Source organism: Cibotium barometz, chromosome 17 (genome assembly GCF_041138505.1).
Source record: "Cibotium barometz isolate CiBa-2024 chromosome 17, ASM4113850v1, whole genome shotgun sequence".
In the NCBI taxonomy this organism is placed as follows: domain Eukaryota; kingdom Viridiplantae; phylum Streptophyta; class Polypodiopsida; order Cyatheales; family Cibotiaceae; genus Cibotium; species Cibotium barometz.
Genome location: NC_141062.1, coordinates 27,513,876 through 27,535,424, shown reverse-complemented (window position 1 = coordinate 27,535,424; position 21,549 = coordinate 27,513,876). Strand labels below are relative to the sequence as shown.

Genomic DNA, 21,549 nt, shown 5'->3' with positions numbered 1-21,549 from the left:
CCTTGGTTCTAAAAGGTATTGTTGGGTCCTTCCATGGTGATTTTGCAATGCTTGTTCTGTGTCATAGAATAAGCATCTGGTCACGATCAAGGGAGCTCAAGGAGCTGCCACGTGGTCGAGCCCTTGCTCGGCCATGTGACAGTTTTCAGAATAGTGTGCATAATAGTGTGGCTTTATATCAAAACCTTTTTGAAAGCCATACACAAGAAGGGGGCACACAAGCGCACATGTGGCGCGCACCAGAACACACAAGATGATGCATTTATATCATATTTCATTGTAGAATCAATACCAGGAGTGTCTTAAAAATTCAGTTTTTAGATCTGAGTAGAAAAACAGACCCAAATGGCAAGCTCTACATAAGTCTTGGGCAAGCAAGGACCCCCTGGTTGCTCAATTGCTGCAGTGTCTATGATATGAAAGTTGAATGTAGATATAGTGAAGAACAAAAGAGAATGAAAGCCTTGTTGGAGGGAGTAGAAATTGTGTGTGGATGGTATATATTCAAAACAATGCTGAGCTGATCAGTTTGGCCGATAGCCCGTTCATGCTTCTAGCAGAAACATCCTGAAAATTACACTGAGCAGCAAACATCTTCAGGATTCGGGTTCGGCAGCACCCACAAAGCTCTTTTCTCTTGTTAATAAGCTCTGCTGCATGAAAAGATGAATCTGCGTTTGATCCATTGCTATCTAGCCATATACTCCTGCTAGTGTGGGCAGCACACTAGCCAGTTTCCACATGCCCAAAACAAAGAAAAGGAGGCACTTTGCAAAGAAGCTGGCTGCCGACTTTGTCCCGTGCCTTCTTTACAGAGAAGTGCTTGGTCGCTGCGCCTCAATAGCTTGCCCTTCCCTCATCATCTCCTCTGCATCTTCCTTATGCCCAAGCTTTGTGAGGGCTGCAGCTTGCAGATAGAAAGCTGTGGGCCATTGTGGGCTGACCGTCAAGGCCTGCATTGCATCTCCAAGGGCAGCATCCGGCTGGTCTGTTAGCAAAAAGGCCAGGCTTCTTCTTGCAAGGACAGTAGGTGAGACCATCGACCCCAAGTCAATAAACTGCAAAACAGAAATTGAGTTAGTGTACATGCAAAGCATTACACTGTACAAGAACACATATTACTTGCATAAAAATGATGATACATTGACCAGCGCATGGCATTATCTATGAATCACAAGCAATTATTATTTATCAGTATACTGCATAGCCAACTTTCATGCAAGAAGGCACCACGCACACGTGCCTTGCTGCTCTCTCGAGGGATTAGCCCATGCTGAGTACAGGAGACTTGTAACATAGCACAAGATCATCCAGTTAGAGCTCAAATCAAGGCCCACCCAGATTGAACAAGTCTTGTGCATGTCGGAGACTAGTAACATCCTGCAAACTCAATGTCCAGCTCTTGTGACTATCTGTACATGCCCACGCATCCTTGTTGAGAAGAATCCATTGCTGCCTTCAAGCACTGGGGAGCACTCAATGGACTAGCCACATTCTCACCCAGTTAGACAAATTTTTCTATTTCTAGCTTTCATTTACTGTTTATTTATGGACATTGTTGATTTCATTTCCTAGGATATATTTCGCTAATACTCTCTCTCTCTAGTGCAGGAGCTCGGCCGATAGGTGTGACAGTCGACAGAGCCACTCAGTTATTATGCAGAGCTCAACGCCCCAGACCCCATGGCCCTCGCCCATGGCCACTCCACCACAGGAGGATCCAGGCCATCATCGCAGGACCTTCTCGCACCAGCTCAGTTTTACCACCTTGAGCACCATGTCACAGCGGCCCATGAGGGATGTATTAGGGTAATATGAGAGCTCTCCGCTCACGTACCTAGATCAGATTTTTTAGTTCTACATTTTTTTTATCGTTCTTTATTACCATTTTGTACCCAGGATGATGTACCTCATGGATATGATGTAACCTTTTGGTCTCATAGGTCATTTTGGCCTTTTGAAGGCGTTAATACAACTCTCTCTCTCTCTCTCTCTCTCTCTCTCTCTCTCTCTCTCCCCGCCCATAGTTTTATCTTTCTTTATTTTGACCTGTTTTATCTCTATGTTTATGATCTTCAGTTTACATAAAAGAACATCTGTAACACTTTTTGGTCTCATAAACCCATTGGATATTTGGTATAGATCAAGACATTCCCTCCAGGATGAGTTTGTAACAAGACCATGTTCTCTGAGACGGTAGACAGATCTATTTCAGATACTTGGGCATTCATATGTCACATGCACTCAGGATTCACATGGGCCTGATTAGGGTGCTGTCACAGAGCCTTACCATTGAGGCTGGGAGAGAGGAGGCACCCATGCCAAAGCATCAAGAGTCATGAGTATAAACGGTATGTGACATGCATGAAGAGAATGAGACTGAGGAACAAGCTTCGAGAACAGGGGCCTCTTCAACTGCCTATTCAGACAGTTGTTTGGTCCTTTTCGCTGAGTCATGGACTTGTCTGATTGAGACCCACGCATCCCACAGACCCATGATTCGTGGAACCACGTTCAACAACCCAGAGGAGACCACAGAGAGTGCAAAGGGGGGCTTTTCAAGCTCCTTGGACAGATGACACATGGAGGGATCACCGTCTTGTCCTCTAAAAGATAAGGTTCTCAGCCACCTTTTGCTTCGACACAGAGTGAGCTTGCAGTCCTAGGGTAAACATGGCCAGAGCCCACTAGTGCTTCATTGAACTTGTTAATCATATGCTTTGCTACAATGACCTGGCCAGATCTTCTCTCTGTTGGTATAGCTTCTAGGGATGCTCTTAGCTCTATGCATCTCTTATTACAGTATATATGCACATTGGACCTTCTTGGCCTCTCGCAGGCATTAATAAATTCTCTGTCTCTCTCTCTCTCTCTCTCTCAGGCTTGTTTATCATGAATTAAAAAAGATACCAACTACACAGGTGATGTCAGGTCTTTCAAAGCAAACAGGCATACTAACTGGCTTGGACAAAACCATCCAGAAACTTGCAAATTCTCTCAATCATAACTGCACTATCAGATGCACTTCTTCCAAGATAGTAATGCATCACTCCACAATTTTCAGCAGCTCCCAAGTTGCCAGGTCTTTCCTTTTTAAGATGATAAGGTCATCCACATGTGAAGTATTGCACCCTCACGAAACCTATTTAACCTTGTAGAGCGCAACAGCCAGGAAAACTAGTGCTCAAACTAGAGGGCTGCTGAGCATGAACCTCCTCCTTGAGGTTTTCCTAGAGGAAAGGAGACTTCACGTCAATATGGCTTACGATCCACTTTTCATCATCTCTTACAGACTGTTGTTAAAGTGGTGATCAGAGAAAATGTATCATGAAAGTCAAATTCCTTGACCTGCATGGAGCCCAATGTACTTGGTGCCAATGACCTTGAATCTCACTTGAGATGATTCTTTGAAGTGGAGTTTACACACTAAGTATGACCTTCACACACTCCGGTTTCCTTTGCGTGTCTGCAAGGACCTCATACCTGTCATCAAGGCATTATTGACTAATCTCTCTCTCGCTATGCTCGTTCTTTTATGCTCTAACATTTGATGGAATTGTGTCAGTGGTTGATCCAGATTCCACCTCGTCATCAAAGAGCCACTGGTAACATTAGATTTGTGGTATGGCTGTTTGTATTTGTTGTTGGTAAGCACATGATGCCAACTGACCCTGCTGAGGCAAGGGGGGAGCTGGCCCAACATGTGCTGGTGGTGGACAAGCTTGGGTCTGGTTGGCGAAGGGGAGGGAGCCTCCCCTTCACCAACCAGAAGTTCATGATTGTTTCTGGTTGGCCTCGCAGCCTTTTTGAAGGTAACATCCGATATTTCTTTCATCCTTTCAGAAAACATATAAACCTCCATCCACACATCATCTTACCTGTGTATAGCAGTCGATTGCAGTTTTGAAGTCCTTTTCTCGAAATGCACTGTCACCTCTCTTTTTGGCAGACAACATGTCTTGCATCTGCTTTGTCCACACTTGAAATGAGAGCTGCACTTTCACCGACCAAACAAAATTATAAGCCATTTTGTCAAGGATGACTTTGAGATTTGACGCTTTTCCACACATGTTTGTTCATCATAAAAGGTATATAATCATAATGCATTGGAAAAGAAGTGAGAAGTGACCTCGTTTTCAGTGCCTTCGTCATCCTTATAACCTGTCTTCAGCATTATGTCATGTATGGTAGTCAAGTCATTCCTAGAGCATGCCTCCCACATTGCAGACATCGAATGACTTTGAGGTTGGATGGTCTCAATTCTCTTAATGCCCATTAAGATATATGAAGGCACCTGCCATAAGATGACATCTTGTTAAGTGTGTTATACAAGCAAATGAGAAGTCCTTATGCCTCAGTTAAGACCAACAATTACCAAGACACTACCACATAAGCAAGACGCCACCCTTGCATTCTCACCCAATAATTGCACAGACAAACTAACCTCTGCATGCTTTTGAAGTGCTGTTAGGGACGTCACAAGGTTCCTTGCACTGGGTCTCTCTCGGGGTTCGAATTGAAGACATCGGGATGCTAAACGAACAAGCTCAATCCCATCATCATTTGAGTATTGCCCTTCCAGGTATGAATCCATAAGTAAAAGCATATTTTTACTCCTGATCAAATCAAGAGCCTGGAATGACAAAAATTGTCATGTATTAGTAAAAGAACCAATGTACTTCCTTGCCTCCAAGAAGCAACTTTACTTCCAATTTCAATTAGAATTAGGTTTTTAGTGGGAAAGAAAAACTGGAGAACATTGCTCATGTCATACTTTGGAAAACAATTGCCCTGCATATAGAAGAAGACCGAAAACTAGCGCATCAAAAAATCTTCTTAAAATAATACATGGAGGATAGGAATAAAAGGGAAAAAATGTATCTTCAATAAATAGCCCCATCAGTGCCAACAACACCATTCGCTTCACATGGAGATTGATTGCACGTGCAATCAGCCTACGAAAGCACAGGGTCGGCCTTGTGCACTCCTGGAATCTAGGGGCTCTACCCTATCCAAGCACTCAACACGCACGGGTGCCAGAAAAGGAAAAAAAAAATTGTAGGTTCACTAGGGTTTGATACCAATTGTAGAACGCGTGTCTATGTGCTACGGTTTTCACATATGAGCACACGCAAGAGTCCATGACTTTTTGTGCCTAGCCGAGTGTCCCAAGCACAAATGGCCGAGTGTCCCATCAAATGGCCACCGACTTCCACGTGGCACCTGCATTGGTCCAAATGTAGCTTACAGTCCTGCATGCACTTCCTTGACTGCCTGCAACACACTGCCGAGTGTCCCAGGCACAACTGGCCGAGTGTCCCAGCAAATGGCCACCGACTTCCACGTGGCTTGGTCCAAATGTAGCTTACAGGCCTGCATGCACTTCCTTGACTGCCTGCAACACACTGCCTGGCTGTTCCACACTTACCATAGGTGCGTTGTGTCACGCAGCAGTACAAGTGTGCCATGAATGGATAGAGGGAAAAAACACTCTGACAGAGAGTGTGTGAAAAAATATGTGTGTGCACGTGTATGCTCGTGTGTGCACACGTGTCACCTCGACTGCGATTTGTTGGAGATCAAGCTTGAAGGATGGGAGATTGTCCAAGCAATAGGGCATTTTGCATAAAGCATGATTGCCTAAAAAATGATTTGTGTGTGAATTTGGTTTTGGTGTTATCCGAACGTCGATCTCTTGTACTTTCTCCTCTTGTATAATTCTGTCACATGCACGAAAGCTTTGTCTTCTTTCAGCCATAAACACCTTTCATAGGAACATCCTGATGCAAAATGCAAAGAAGAGATGGAGAGAGAGAGAGAGAGAGAGAGAGAGAGAGAGATGTATTTTCAATATATTCATATAGTACAAAAAGGGTACATAGTTCCTGGCAGCCCTAGGCATGCCCAAAAGGTGGTCTTGACTCCAAAGAGTCCTAATGTATTGTAAGGTCCCTCCCAAGCCATGTATGTATGTGTCTCTTTTAATATAGATTTCAATAAAGAAAGAGAGTGCACTTAGAGAAGAGTGAGACAATAAGGCTAGAAACATTAGGAAAGTGTTAGAATAAAAATATTAGCTCCAAAAAAAAAATCCTAAAAGAAATAAGAAAACAAGAATAGTTCTATTAAGAGATAAGTATCTCCAAAAATAGAAATTCGAGTTTAGATGATAAGAGGTCATATTTAGAGTACTTTTACATATTTAGAGTCCACATACTAAAAATGTAAAAAAACAACGCGTTTCTAAAGATGGCGTGTTTGTGGCTATATACAGACGTTTTTGCCTATTCTACCCGCGTTGGCTTGTAGACCAAATGCCTTCCGGTTCTTTTGACTGGTTATATGACCATATTCTGAGTTTTTATCAGAGAGTTATGGCCGAAACAATTTGTTGATTCTGTCATGGTCACTACACAGGGAAAACTGTAAGAAGGCAACAAGTAGTCTCAAGGTAATCCTAGAGCTTGAGATGTATATATCCCTTCATTCTTATCTAATATCTTAGAAGAGAAGATTAGATTGCTATGGTCTTTCGGAGGAAGAGACCAAAACTCCATAGCTTTTCTTTTAGAGAAAGAATAGTATGCCGTAGCCCTGTAAGAGAAGGCTATTTTGCCATACACCTTAGAAAGAGAGAAGAGTCACAGTACGAGTAAGAGGAGATAAAGCTTGGGGATGATTGGATGATTTCAATCGTAAGAGGTATTAGAAGACTCTATTCTCATATGTCAAGTTCTAAAGCTCTTGTTATAACGAGCAAAGGCAACGATAAACGACAAATTTCTATAAGGTATATACATATTTTGTTTTTCAATTATATATCATTCTTAGGGATTGAGGTATGGCCCCAGCTTCTCTATTAATTGTTAATAGTGATCTATTTGATTGATTTACTATTTAAAGTTTGTTTTCTTTTAAACAACAGCATATGCCTTAATAAAGAATGTCTTATCACAATCTCAAGTTGAAATGCTAAAATCTTTGTGAAAAGGATTGTTTTCTTAAGAAGGTAACATGGATTCTAGTCCTATGGTTTAGTGAATAAATGGATTGTTATCTTGATTAAATTAAGGTACAGGTACAACTCTCCCTGCCTTGACGATGCCCCGTTCTTGTGCTTGTATAGCTAGACGGTGGAGATGTTAGTAAGGCCCGGAGTTGGCCCATGGTATCCCTCATACCATTGGGAGAATGACGTTCGCCGATTGAGGCGAGTGATTGTGATGCTGCCTAGTTCTGAGGGCCTAGGCTAGTGCGGTGAATTAGCCCACCCTAGTACGCAGACATCTCTCTGAGGGGCGGGAGGATCAAGCGATGGAGCCTGAGAGGGCGACAGGCCGGCTTGAGTTCTCGCCAGCGGCCGACGATGAGGTGTATGGTCCCGTAGGGTTTTGCCCAGCATGTAGAGACTGGAAGGCCGAATTCTAGATCATCAGCGGTATAAAGGAAAAGAATAAGAGAGTCGGTATGGCTTATATGAAATTGATTCATGTATAAACTTTTTTGTTATAAATCTTGTCTTGGTATTATTGTGTTGTATAAAAAGACAGTTTTAACAAACCTTGTGAAAAGGACTTTAATTAAGGAATATGTTTATTTATGTCAAACAGTGTGGTAGGATTAATTAGAAAACACATTGACGCGTGAGTAGGGTGGAAAGTGGGAGGATGGAATGCCCTGACGGCACTATCCTACGGACGGGTGGACCCGATTAGTCGGGTAGCTTTCCAACATATTAAGTGAAAGCCCTACGTTAGATAAATAGGTTCTCGGATAAGTCTATTTTAGAAGACTAGGCCAGCGGCCGTGCCTTGCATGGATGAGGAAAAAAGCGTTGTCTCTAGGAATCAAGACTAGTAGTTGCCCAAATTATGATCAATTACCCTATGGGTGATTTGATTTGTAGAAGACCACGCTGTAGGATAGAACTAGGTCTCACCTATAAATCGTATCCTTGAATCTCTGCATGGTCAAGGTGTCGATGAGTAGGAAATTTTCTCCAAGATAAGACTTAGTGGACTATCTTAAGTGTTTCTCCTATTTTGGAAGGGGGGAACCTTACAAGTGGTATCAGAGCCGATCTTAGTTCCTAGGATTTGTTTTTCAAAGATTAACTGTCAAGGGATTAAAACAAGTGATTGTTTATCATATGCGGACGAATCAATCATCTCTACTGGCCATAAAAGTGATTTGAATATCCTCATATGTTGAGACAATCATTCTATGAAATTGTGCTTGTATCTTGGGGGTGCACACGCAAGATATTTGTACAATAAATTTGAGAAATTAGATTGGGGAGAAAACCTTTTGTGAGGAAAAAACATAGGGTGATCAAATTAAGAAACTAGTGAGAGATTGAATAGAAGGATAGACCGAAACTTTGTTTAGAGAAATTTTCAGGATATATCTCATTAGTTCGCATATTATAAATTATTAAGATTATAACTCCATTAAGGTTTGAATAGTTGACGTGTGAATGTCATCCATTGGATGCTTTACACTAGGATGATCATCCAAGATCTAGAACCCATCTCCGACAAACATGAGTCTAACTTCGGATGTGTAATTAATTCCCAGAGGATCATGCTATTAGATGTGTTAATCCCAAGATACTAGATGTGTAATTTTCAAAAAACTAATCATCTATGTTCTAATCCTGACTGCCTTTAAATGTGGTGCTATGATAAGTATTTGATAGTTTTGAACTTTTCATGGATACAATGAAAGAAGCAAGTTTACCCTTGCTCGTCTAAAAATTGAAAGAAATGCCGAATTAGTTAGAAGCACTGTTGTCAATCTAACCACTGGAACTAGAATCAGTTATATGAGATGCCATGAAATTACACCTTCGTGAAAGGTTTTGTCCTCTAGGATTTTGAGAGGATAAAATGAATGAATTTTTGGAGAGCTAACCCAAGAAAGGAAGACCCTAAAAGAATACCACTAAAATTTTGTTAAACTTCTCCGATTTACTCCAGAGATGGATGAGGTAACTCTTCTCCATCGATTCATTTGGAAGCTTAATCTACCTTTGAATAACCTCATCAAGAATGTAAAACTATCCTCTATTTCAGAAGCCATAATTCTAGCCAAAGACTGTGATCAAGTTTTTTTTATATATAGAAAGTGTCGAGAAGGACATGAGTCCTTCCATGTTAATCAAGAAGAGGTCTCCTAATTCAAGAGGAACGTCAAGCCCCCACCCCTGGCTACAAGGAATCATGAGCTAGAGCAAAAATTAGGTCAAGAAATAGGGATAGTAGGGTTAAAGATAACCGAATTCAACAAGTATTTCTATGAGTAAATAGAAGAGGATTGGTGCAAGATTCATGTGAAGTAATGTGCATGATGAATAGAGGTATTCTACAAGACGATACTAAGATTATGAAATTGCTATCATAGGTTAGATTGCGTAAAGGATTGATTCCCTTACATTTCTCCATGACAATTTGTTAAGTACTATATTACATGGGGGTATAGAATAAGGAAATCGAAGGTTCATAGTATTTGAGAGGTATATGGATGCATGAACTTAGGATAATAAGGCCAATTAACTTTAGAATAATAAAGATCTTTTGGAGGCACAACAAAACGAGCCGAGCACATGAAATAAAGGACTCTTTAAGAACAATGTTTAGATAAAAGAAGATTTTTACCTAGTGGAGACAACACTTTGAAAGAGACAGGAGGATTTACTTAGATACTACCCCAGCTCGCGAGATGAGGACATCTCGAATCTTTTAAGTGGGGGAGATTGTAAGGTCCCTCCCAAGCCATGTATGTATGTGTCTCTTTTAATATAGATTTCAATAAGGAAAGAGAGTGTACTTAGAGAAGAGTGAGACAATAAGGCTAGAAACATTAGGAAAGTGTTAGAATAAAAATATTAGCTCCAAAAAAAAAATCCTAAAAGAAATAAGAAAACAAGAATAGTTCTATTAAGAGATAAGTATCTCCAAAAATAGAAATTCAAATTTAGATGATAAGAGGTCATATTTAGAGTACTTTTACATATTTAGAGTCCATGCATACTAAAAATGTAGAAAAACAACGCGTTTCTAAAGATGGCGCGTTTGTGGCTATATACAGACGTTTTTGCCTATTCTACCCGCGTTGGCTTGTAGACCAAATGCCTTCCGGTTCTTTTGACTGGTTATATGACCATATTCTGAGTTTTTATCAGAGAGTTATGGTCGAGACAATTTACTGATTCTGTCAGGGTCTCTATACAGGGAAAACTGTAAGAAGACACAAGTAGTCTCAAGGTAATCCTAGAGCTTGAGATGTATATAATATCTTAGAAGAGAAGATTAGATTGCTATGGTCTTTCGGAGGAAGAGACCAAAACTCCATAGCTTTTCTTTTAGAGAAAGAATAGTATGCCGTAGCCCTGTAAGAGAAGGCTATTTTGCCATACACCTTAGAAAGAGAGAAGAGTCACAGTACGAGTAAGAGGAGATAAAGCTTGGGGATGATTTGATGATTTCAATCGTAAGACAAGGTATTAGAAGACTCTATTCTCATATGTCAAGTTCTAAAGCTCTTGTTATAACGAGCAAAGGCAATGATTAACGACAAATTTCTATAAAGTATATACATATTTTGTTTTTCAATTATATATCATTCTTAGGGGTTGAGGTATGGCCCCAGCTTCTCTAATAATTGTTAATAGTGATCTAGTCCTATGGTTTAGTGAATAAATGGATTGTTATCTTGATTAAATTAAGGTACAGGTACAACTCTCTCTGCCTTGACGCTTCCCCATTCTTGTGCTTGTATAGCTAGACGGCGGAGATGTTTGGTATCCCTCATACCATTGGGAGAATGAGGTTCGCCGATTGAGGCGAGTGATTGTGATACTGCCTAGTTCTGAGGGCCCAGGCTAGTGCGGTGAATTAGCCCATCCTAGTGCGCAGACATTCCTCTGAGGGGCGGGAGGATCAAGCGATGGAGCCTGAGAGGGCGACATGCCGGCTTGAGTCCTCGCCAGCGGCCGACGATGAGGTGTATGGTCCCGTAGGGTTTTGCCCAGCATGTAGAGGCTAGAAGGCCGAATTCTAGATCATCGGCGGTATAAAGAAAAAGAATAAGAGAGCCGGTATGGCTTGTATGCAATTGATTCATGTATAAATTTTTTTGTTATAAATCTTGTCTTGGTATTATTGTATTGTATAAAAAGGCTGTTTTAACAAACCTTGTGAAAAGGGCCTTAATTAAGGAACATGTTTATTTATGTCAAACAGTGTGGTAGGATTAATTAGAAAACAAATTGACGCGTGAGTAGGGTGGAAGGTGGAAGGATGGAATGCCCTGACGGCACCATCCTACGGACGGGTGGACCCGATTAGTCGGGTAGCTTTCCAACATATTAAGTGAAAGCCCTACGTTAGATAAATAGGTTCTCGGACAATTCTATTTTAGAAGACTAGGCCAGTGGCTGTGCCTTGCATGGATGAGGAAAAAAGCGTTGTCTCTAGGAATCAAGACTAGTAGTTGCCCAAATTATGATCAATTACCCTATGGGTGATTTGATTTGTAGAAGACCACGCTCCCCCTGCAGGATAGAACTAGGTCTTACCTATAAATCGTATCCTTGAATCTCTGTATGGTCAAGGTGTCGATGAGTAGGAAATTTTCTCCAAGATAAGACTTAGTGGACTATCTAGTGTTTCCCCTATTTTGGAAGGGGGGAACCTTACATGTATGATCCAGTCCCTAAAAGAATGAATGAATCATACAATGCTTGGCTGAGCCTTTTCATAGGCCTTGGGACACCCCCATATAGGAGTTTGCCAGTAGAAAAATACACAAAATATTGTCCTTGCTGCCGACAAGCCCAGTAGCTCCTCGATTTCCTTGCCATGCCCTGCTCAAGCCTTAACCGGTCTGTTTATCTCCTTTAGGGATTAGCCCTCGGATGAGCATGTTCATGTGCATGCACATGACATCCCCTTCTACTAAAGGATTCCAACTTCTAACGTTGGATGACTATCCTCATCCCTTTGTTTCCACATGGACTCCCCAACTTATTCCTGGCAACATTTTCAATGAAAACCTCCCTATCTCCAATTGTCATGTGCACCCATGCACTGTCGTACACGGTGACAAACTGGCTCATCAACAGTGCAAGAATCATGTACACAAGTAGTACCTTTTAGGATATTTTGTTGTATGCCGTGACCCCTTTGTGAGCCCCATTTCTCAGCAGGCCGACACCACCTTCTGTCAGCCGATCAGCCCCTTAACCCATATAAAAAGGCAAGCCATCATCAGTCCCAAAATCATCACTGATAAAAATCAGAGTAATCAAGTTATTCACTCACCCTTGAGAAGGGTTATCTGATAGAGGATATCCGATAACCCTTGAGAAGGGTTATCCGATAGAGGATCTACTATCAAGATCTTGAAAACAGAAGGACAGAGAGGAGGAGACGGAGAAAAAGGGGCTGGAAAACGGGTTCTTTCTTCCAGGGCCAAGATCTGCACCTTCTGCTCTTCCAATTTGGTCCTCTGGTCTGTGATTGCTCGCATCATCGTCTAGACTCTAGAACGTGTCAAGTATCTATCCTGCAACAAATACCAACGAGCAAAGGATTCTTCTTGCACGTACATGCAAGAGTAAAAACATATATTCAATTGAAAAACTGAATGTATATTTATTTCAAAAGAATTGCATATACATAGCCAAAAATACTTGGCTAATAAAAGGATATTGGCAAGAGTACACAACTAAAGTGTATGCAAAATAGCATCCTTTGTACAAAAATATACGCCTTGATGAGAGGCTGAAATCCATTGATCTATATTTCAAGCGAAGCCTTGGCATCGTCATGATGTGTGATCTTTGGTTGAGGGCAGAAGACTATCATATGACCTACTACTCCACAATCTCTACACGTAGGCTGCCACGCATGCTGTTTCACACTAGTTCGGGGCTTCCATCAATCCAAGGGCTACTCTTCCCTCAAACCCAGGAGGAAGAGAAGGAACTGGGTGAGGATCTTCGGTCTTCTTTTGTTCCTCAGAGGATTATCGGGGCCTCTTCTTCACATAACATGAATGCTCATCCAAATCCTTAGCTAAACGTTTCCTGTATTGCTCAAGGGGTTTTGGAATGAGGAATTCGCCATTGGGCTGCACCTTGATGTCACTGTTCTCCCAGAGGTACCTGAAAGCCAAATCTGCGAGATTTCGGCATACATTTGTGCTAGATCTCCAAAGATATCCATCACGGACCTGTCACAAGCTACCTTCCTAGATAATAATCTTTCTACATAAGGGTAGTGTCGGTAGTTTCTCAACAAGAACTCCCGTTTGGACAACTATCCCAGAAGCTTGTCCAATTGTTCTATATAAAACTCCTTCTGAGCATCAAGGGTCTTCTGAAACCTTGTAGCCATGTGCTCAAACAGTGTTTTGATGTTGTATCCTAACAAAGTTGTTATGTCCATAGTATAAAAGTGAAAGAGAACTATAAAATTTTTTTGAGTCTTCCCAATATCTTTTGCCCTTTTCCAAGCAATCTGGAAAGGCTGCGCTTTGATACCACTATAACCGATCGGGGACTCGCAACAATAGACAAACATTTCAAGTATGAATACAGAGTATGAATCATAGCGGAAAACCACAATAATATAACGACACTGCATTGAGTCGAAACGGCCAGCCTCCCGTAGGAACTTCTTTATTCAATAGAAGCTTTTACAAGAATCCAAGGTGCGGGTGCTTACTTGCACCGGATTTGCCACAAAGCATCGGCGAGACTATTACTCAGGTCTCTATCCAAAGCCATTTGTTTTTCCCATCTTGCTCCCCAAGCTGAAGCTAGACACTTCTTTCTGTCCACTTGTGTGTGCCCAAAATAATAATATGTCTAGCCAGGTTTTAATGATGTGTGAAGACACAAACTTATAAACATTATAAGTCACTTTAAATGATAAAAATCCCATGATGCTTATGTTGTGCAGCCATCTTTCTGAAAAATGTATATCAGGTAGATCCATGTATGCTGATCAGGTAGAGAGAGAGAGAGAGAGAGAGAGAGGGAGAGAATGAATTGGATACAACATTGGGTCCCGAATACCCTCTGTAGGGCCCCCACCATGAATGGTGTATTTGCTTTATTAGAATGATGCAAATTCTACAAGAAAAAATCTTGACTTGCACTCTTCACCTCGGTTGAGAGTTCCCCTTGGCTATCCTGGCCCTTGGAATTCAGCAACCCAATGTGAATTATGAGTTACTTTGACTGATTCATGCCTGGGGTATTTATACCCTCTTCTATTGTTGGTCGGCTGGTTAAATAGGGGTCGGCCTGCTGCAGAAAACCCCATGACCTGGTCCAATAGGCATTAAATGCTTTTTTGTCAATCGTTTCACACTATAGCTGATCTGTCCACCTTGTCTTGTCTGTCCAGGCTGCGGCAGCACCTAGGCCCTGGCCAACTGGCTGTTGGGCAGCCTATCAAACTTGGCCGCCTGGCTGGGCTGGCCTCTAGGGCCTGTCGGCTGCCTGGCCAAGCCCCTTGGATTGGCCAACAGTCTGCCCAGCCCTTCATTGGGCTGCCAAGCAAAGCCTAGGGCCTTCCTGACCCTTCTTGGGTGGCCTAAGCCTTGCCAATGCCCACACAAGAGATAGAATCTCTCTTTTGGGTAAGCCCTAAGGGTTGGACCCCTTCTACATGCTTTTCCTACAGATGCCTAGCAGCCCAAACACTCAAGTCACCTGATATCATTCCAGAGGGAGACTCACCGTACAGACTGGCACTGCTTCATGTGCAGGACAATGCACACCTTACCTTGGACGCTTAGAGTGGAACCCTGTCTGACTCGGATCTGGCTTATGGAGGTAGATGCTATATAGTAGGGGCGATAGGACGTACCGCTTTAATGGGCGAACAGCCCAACCCTTGGGACGTACTACCGCCCCAGGTGGCGAGCGTGTTCGTTCTGTCCGGGCATCCTAGTAAGACGCGGAACACCCGATCCCATTCCGTAGGCTACCATGGGACCAGGTTCCACTCCAGGTCCTACACGACACTGCCCACTCCATGTCTTCAACCATCACCCATAGCTTCATCATTCCAATCACCTTTGCATTTTTATAAGTGTTTGTATGAGTGTTGCATTTTATTTTATTTTATTGTCTCTAAGCCTAGTTTGCATTGCATGCCAGCCCGACTAGCACCGGCATCATGTCAGCTTGACCACCAATAGAAACATCATACTACTGCCCACCACTACTTTGGCAACAGCCGACCTTTAGCCACGTAGTCTGCTGCTCCATCGATAATGAGTTTTTGGCCAATAGCACCACCGATCGACCAATGTCTACACCTGTGATCTGACGTGACAATGAGTCACTAGATGCATCTAAATCACTATCCTTTGTCTTGTCTTTGCCCTTCTTATCGGATGAAGACTTGCCCTTGCCCTTGCCCTTGTCCTTCTTGGACAAGTAGTCCTTAGACGAATGTCCTTTCTTCCCACACAAGTAGCAACGACTCCGACTTTCTTCTGTACTATAGAAAGTGCCTATTCCTAACCATTGAGAGACATCTTGATCTTTCCCTGTGAAACGAGGACGGACTCTTCTTCCAAGAAAAGGGAGCTAAGGTCATCAAAATCCAACTTGCTTTTTGTGACCTGGCACCACAAAGCCCAAGAAACCACATTGTACTCTGGAGGAAGCTTTGTGAGGATAAGTGCAACCAACTGAGCAGAGGACAAGGCAACACCCATTGCCAATAACTGGTCATGGATAACCTTGGCCTCATTAAAAACCACTGCATCAAACTACCAATAGAAATACCAAATTGTAGAGTTGCCCTTGCAGAGTAACTGCCCTCATCAAGGTATCTCGAGCATAGAGATCCTCCAGCTTGGACCAAACTTGATGTGCACGAGCAAGAGTTTGCACAGCCGGTGAGACCTCCTTCGGAATGGTCCACACAAGAACCGAGTGCGCCTTCGAATCACGATCCCCCTAGTCTTGTAATTCCGTAAGGAATTCATCCTCCTGACCCTGGGGTCCAACGCCTCGAGTTTTGAGGACGCTCGGGCTCCTTCTCATTGCATTGAACAATCTCCTAGAGACCCTTATGAATAAACCAGACCTGCAGATTCAACTTCCAATGAGCATAGTTGGTTCCATCCAACTTGTTCGTTCAAAGGGGGAGCCATATCCACAGCAACAACGAACACTGCAAAAAATGCAAATCTCAGCACTCCAAGACTTCTCTCGAGCACTTTTCAACGGAGCAAGGCACAAGGATCAATCAGCCCCCTCTCAAAACTGAGAGAGAATGGAGCTTGATAGCAGTAAAACAGTCCACCAAAACTCACCAGGAACACCCAACCGAGGGAGGGGAAGCCGGGGAAGAAGCAGGGTTGTTGAGGCTGCTTGTCAGGCTGCACCACACGCGAATAGACCACCTTCAGATGCTGTCCTGACTGTAAAAACAGCGCACACTCCTCACAAAGCTGCTGCAAAGTTAGAAAAACAAAGCGCAACACCCCCAACACAGCACCTTTGTACCCAGTAGGAGAAAACGCAAGGGGTAGGAGCACAGCAGGAAGAAAACGCTGATGAAGGAGAGTGAAGGAGAAGAAAATGCAGCAATTCTTCTTCCTCCAAAAACGCAGAAAAGGGAAGGGAAGAGATCGCAGATGAAGTGGGCAGCCAAGGAACCTAGGCGACTGATACCATGTTGGAGTATGCATAGGCAGAAGCATAGACAAAGAAAGAGAGAGACAGAGACAGAGAGAGAGACAGAGATTGTAGACAAGATCACTTTATTGATTAGCAAGAGGCTTACAATGGTGATAGCCAGCAGATGAGCATTACAATGTGTGCTTGAGATTGGATGATAACAAGTGATGAGAGGAGGCCTTTAAAAAGGAGGCCAAGAGCTGACCGACTAGGCATATATCAGCCCACGACCTATAAATGAGAAAAAATACATGTGTGCCAATAAAAGGCTTGTTCCCACACAACACAATGAGATGCACAAAATTCTAACAATGTGATCTCTTCAGAAGGAGATTGGGTTTATCTCAAGATAACGAAGCAAGGTTGAAATAGGTGGGCAACCGTTGCCCAAAGTTGTCGTTTTGGACCCTTTCCCATTTTAAAGAAGATCAATGAGATTTCCATGAACCTGAAGCTACCACCCAGTTGGACCGTGCACGATGTGTTCCATGTCAGTTGGTCCAATCCACCTGTGCATCATTACAAACATTGTTCGACCCATCACCCATCACCCAACAAAGGCATATTTGTCTCCGGGGTTGCTGCCACAACCATAGCCTCATCTTTATTGTCACCGCCAAAACATTTAGGCCTCTTAGAAAGGCCTAGCTCACGAAGTTCATCCTCTATCTCGCTTTTGTCAATGTCAGGACCCAAAGCAACCACTGTTTTGTTAATGAAATCTTCATTGAGAGTCAACATCTCACCCACTTTCTCCTGTCTCTCCCTCTCTCTCTCTTTGTGCTGAAAGCCTAAAACAGCAGAATTTAGTTGTACAAAACCCTAAACCAGCAGCCCCAAACCCTAAAACAGCAGTTTGAAACCCTACAACAGCAGCCCAAAACCCTAAAACAGCAGATTGAAACCCTAAAACAGCAACCCAAAACCCTAAAACAGCAGCCCAAAACCCTAAAACAGCAAAAAACAGCAGTTTGAAAACCTAAAACAGCAGTAAGAGAGCAACTTGGAACCCTAAAACAGCAGAAAACAGTAATTCGAAACCCTAAAACAGCAGCAGACAGCAATTTGAAACCCTAAAACAGCAGTAATAAGAGAGCAATTTGAAACCCTAAAACAGCGGAAAACAGCAATTCGAAACCCTAAAACAGCTTCTCTTCACACAGATCTCTCTCTCTCTCTCTCTCTCTCTCTCTCTCTCTCTCTCTACTCAGTATCATCTCGGAGTCTTACAGTTCTGTTCTTATAACTGTAGGACAATCAGTTTTATTGTACTTTTTAGTCTCATTTAGTTGTTCTCTTTGATAAGACACCAACTCTCAGTTTTGGTCTCATAGGCCACTATGGCCTCTTAGAGACGTTAATATATCATTTCATTTCTCACTCTTATTTCTGCTACATTGTGCAAATTGTCAAGAACCAAGGTGCAGAATATTCGTTATCTGAAGTATAATGTTGTGTGTAAGCTTCCACATGTTACAATGAAACCTCATTAGGGTTTCCATTCTAGGTCAAGTGATCCTTGGGTGTGGTCTATGGAGACCTTACACCTTCCTACGAAATCAAGTGAATGAGCCCCTTCAATAGCCCCTCCGGCATGTGGCCAGTGATCATGATCCCATTGAAGGCAACCCAAAAACCAACCTCCATGAGGTCCCAATGATGAAAAAAGAGGGAAGCCGGTAGGCCGTCTGCTCTGGGGCAAAAGGGCATCACTCAACAAGGTCGGATGTGGGGTTGAAGTCGTGCTGCTATCGAGAGTGAAGAATGTCTGAGTTGTGCATATCATGATGGGACTCCACTGAAGCACCCTATCAACCCTTTGAGAGTCAAAATCTACTCGGGTCTAGCCGTGCCCAAGAAAATGAATATCAGTGATTTTGTCGGGCTCACCAACGAGGCCTACCATGAGCAAATCCCAAATCTGACCACATGCTGAGTGGCATCTGTAAACCGGCCTCGGTCTTCAGACAAAACAAAAGGGCGGTGCAAAAACAAACACTCGCACATAAAACACTTCAACGCCATTGAGGACCTAGAAAAGGAAAACAAACAGGGGGAGCTAGAGTGCTCCTGCATATAGTACACGGACACCGATTGGCCCCAAAACGCAGTGGCGTCCCTTGCGGTATTTCTTTAATTGATTATAAGAGCTTTGATTACAATAAGGTTGGGAACTCAGCCGTCATAGTAGAACTCCTGAAGCCTGCAAATACCCTGCATCATGGCTTCATATCCACTCGGCATCCACAAACAAGTCCAGCCTTGTCACATCAAAAGACTCTCACACATTGAGTCTGCATACAAAAGCTTTCTCCCATGATCAAGGCTGCCGCAACCATCCATAGCCTCTCACACTATGAACAGCATCACACCCTAACACATCCAGTGCTTCTGCATCACAACACAGACTCCCAAACTGTCTCTCAAAAGAGAACTCGCATCACAGCACAACATACCATACACTCGACACACCTGTACCAACCCTCTCTACCTTCCAAGGGTACTATCCATCTCTGTCATCATGGATTCCCTGTCCCCTGCCCAATCAGTAGCAAGGCTGTACCAAACATGTGTCCATTCCTGTACCTTCTGCCTGCATGTGACCTATCTCCTGGAGAAACCCAAATACATGTTTCCTCGAGAAACCTACGACCTGTTTCCACATGAAACCCTTAGGCCTGTTTCCCTTTGAAACTACTGTCCAGTTTCCATACAGAACCATTCATGGCACCATTCAACAACAGTGCCAACAACGGCATACATCTAGTTACGTGTTCCCTCATGAAACATCTGGAAACATAGAGATGCCCATAACTGTAGGTCCCTCTGTTCCTTTCTAGCAGGAAGAAAAACAATCTGCTCCATGAGCATGCAGCCATGCGAGCTTGCTTCACTCCCATGCCAAGAAACACATTCAAGTGCAGCCAACCAAAACATCTCATAAACAATCTCAAAACAGTCTTGGCTGTGCGCCTCTTTCAGCCCGCTCCTTCCAAGAGAGAGAGAAAGATAGAGAGAGAGACCTGCTCAGCCTGCCTGTGTTCAGCCCAGCACCTCCCTGCCTGAAACGGCCTGCAGTCCTGGCCGCCTACTATGGGTGGGAGAGAGAGAGAGATAAAGAAAAGTCCTGTGCCTACAGTCCAGCCCTTGCCTGCTGCGGCTGCTGTCCAGCTGGACACAACACTCCTTGCTCCCCACCGTTATTTTGCAGCCAGACGCGTGTAAACTCCCCGACCAGCCTTCCAAAGGCGTGTGGAGAAAAGCGCGTACTGTTCTGTCCAGCAGCCGCCTACAGTTCCCCTTGTGCGTGGAGAAAAGCATGCACTGCTCTATCCAGCACTGCCTGCAGCCGCCCGTTTGCCAAGAGAGAGAGAGAGAGCATGGCATGCTGACACCTGTACCTGCAGCGGCTGTTCAGTCCTGCAGCCAGTCCAACAGCCACCTAACTCCTTCCCTTCTGCAACCTGTTAGAAGCCTGTAGAGCCTGCTGTCCTTGCAAAGGAGAACCATCCCACAAGTGCTCCTCTGTCCAGCAGCCGCCTCTGTGCAAAGGAGAAAAACGGCGTGTAAGAGCAGTCCTCCTAAGTGGAAAGCACACGTTCATCAAGAGATAGGCGCCTCCTTTCTGCCCGCCAGCCCCTCTTCTTTAGAAAAGCACACACGTGGCCCCAATAATAGCATATGGGCCACGTTTTCTTTCATGTATGGCATTATAATGTTTTTAAAGGTTTTTAAAACCTTTTGAGTTAAAATCTCTTTGTCCCCTTCACACTTGGGGTTGTCCACACATGGGTTTCCTTTTTAGCTCCAATCTGATGCCATTCACACTGTCCACCATGTCCCCGTGCACACCTGCATACTGTCCAGAGAAAAACACAGGGTCGTGACATACCCCCCTCTTGAAAAATAGCAAGCGTCCTCGATTGCACTCAATGGCACAGTAAGGCATCTTATGACCAAAGATGCCCCATATGGCAAAAACAATGGCCCTCCAATGCATCTGGGTGATAAAACAATCATCCTGCACAATAGACCACACTGTCACTTCAAAACCACTCTTGCTCAAGAAACCACTCTTGCTTGTTCCTTCAGAACCTGCAACAAAAGTCTAAAATCAAGTGGAAACATGTTACTTGTGTTAGCCAAAAACAAAACCGTGCATCATTCTACATATGACACACATATGCATGACACACGCAAACAATATGCTCCTCAAGATGCTCTACCTACTCTAAAGTAACAGTCTAAGGGCTACTCGCAAGCCTTACGCCCATGGGCATCCCGCAGGACCCACGACTGATGGTACAACATAAGCATATGAAAGCACTCAATGCATCCAAACAATACATCCACTAAGTACTTCCCACATATGTCTCATGGCCATCCCGCAGGAGTCACACCCAGTGGTGCATCCATGAACATAATAAAGCACTTGATGTATCATACCATTATACATGCAGCACACGACACAATCCAGAGTATTACCCAATGTATTCTCAATGGTACCAGGATCCAATGGCACCAGAATACAATAATACCACAAAAATTGTATGCATACATGCACAAATAGAGTTCAATCCATATATGAACCAAACCAACTCTAGGACTGCTCGCAAGACTTATGCCCTCCATAGAGTTATCCATAGTTGCAGTTATAGTTCAAGGTGCGCGCGACTGTGAACCATACTCAACCATCATCTCATGTGTCTAGAACACAAGATCATAGAAGTCCCATAAGCAGATGTACTCTCAGTCTCCAGTACCTTCGGGTAAATACAAAGATGTCACCAAGCGACTCCTAGATAACAACTGAGCCTGTCTGTAACAAGGGAGCGGAG

General features: G+C 43.4%; 1 protein-coding gene across 2 annotated transcripts in view; it reads right to left on the bottom strand.

Moving 5' to 3' along the window:
* Window positions 1-253: 253 nt before the first annotated feature.
* The window catches only part of LOC147629847 (serine/threonine-protein kinase BSK5-like), a 49,790-nt gene continuing 28,494 nt past the window's right edge, over window positions 254-21,549 (bottom strand). For both annotated transcript variants that reach the window (XM_086811382.1, XM_086811383.1), the window contains exons 8-11: window positions 4,445-4,633; window positions 4,130-4,294; window positions 3,879-3,992; window positions 254-1,058 (exon numbers count right to left, since the gene is read on the bottom strand). In XM_086811382.1, coding sequence (XP_086667508.1) covers window positions 810-1,058; window positions 3,879-3,992; window positions 4,130-4,294; window positions 4,445-4,633 — 717 coding nt within the window. In that variant the 3' untranslated portion in view covers window positions 254-809. The remainder of the gene's footprint in view (window positions 1,059-3,878; window positions 3,993-4,129; window positions 4,295-4,444; window positions 4,634-21,549) is intronic.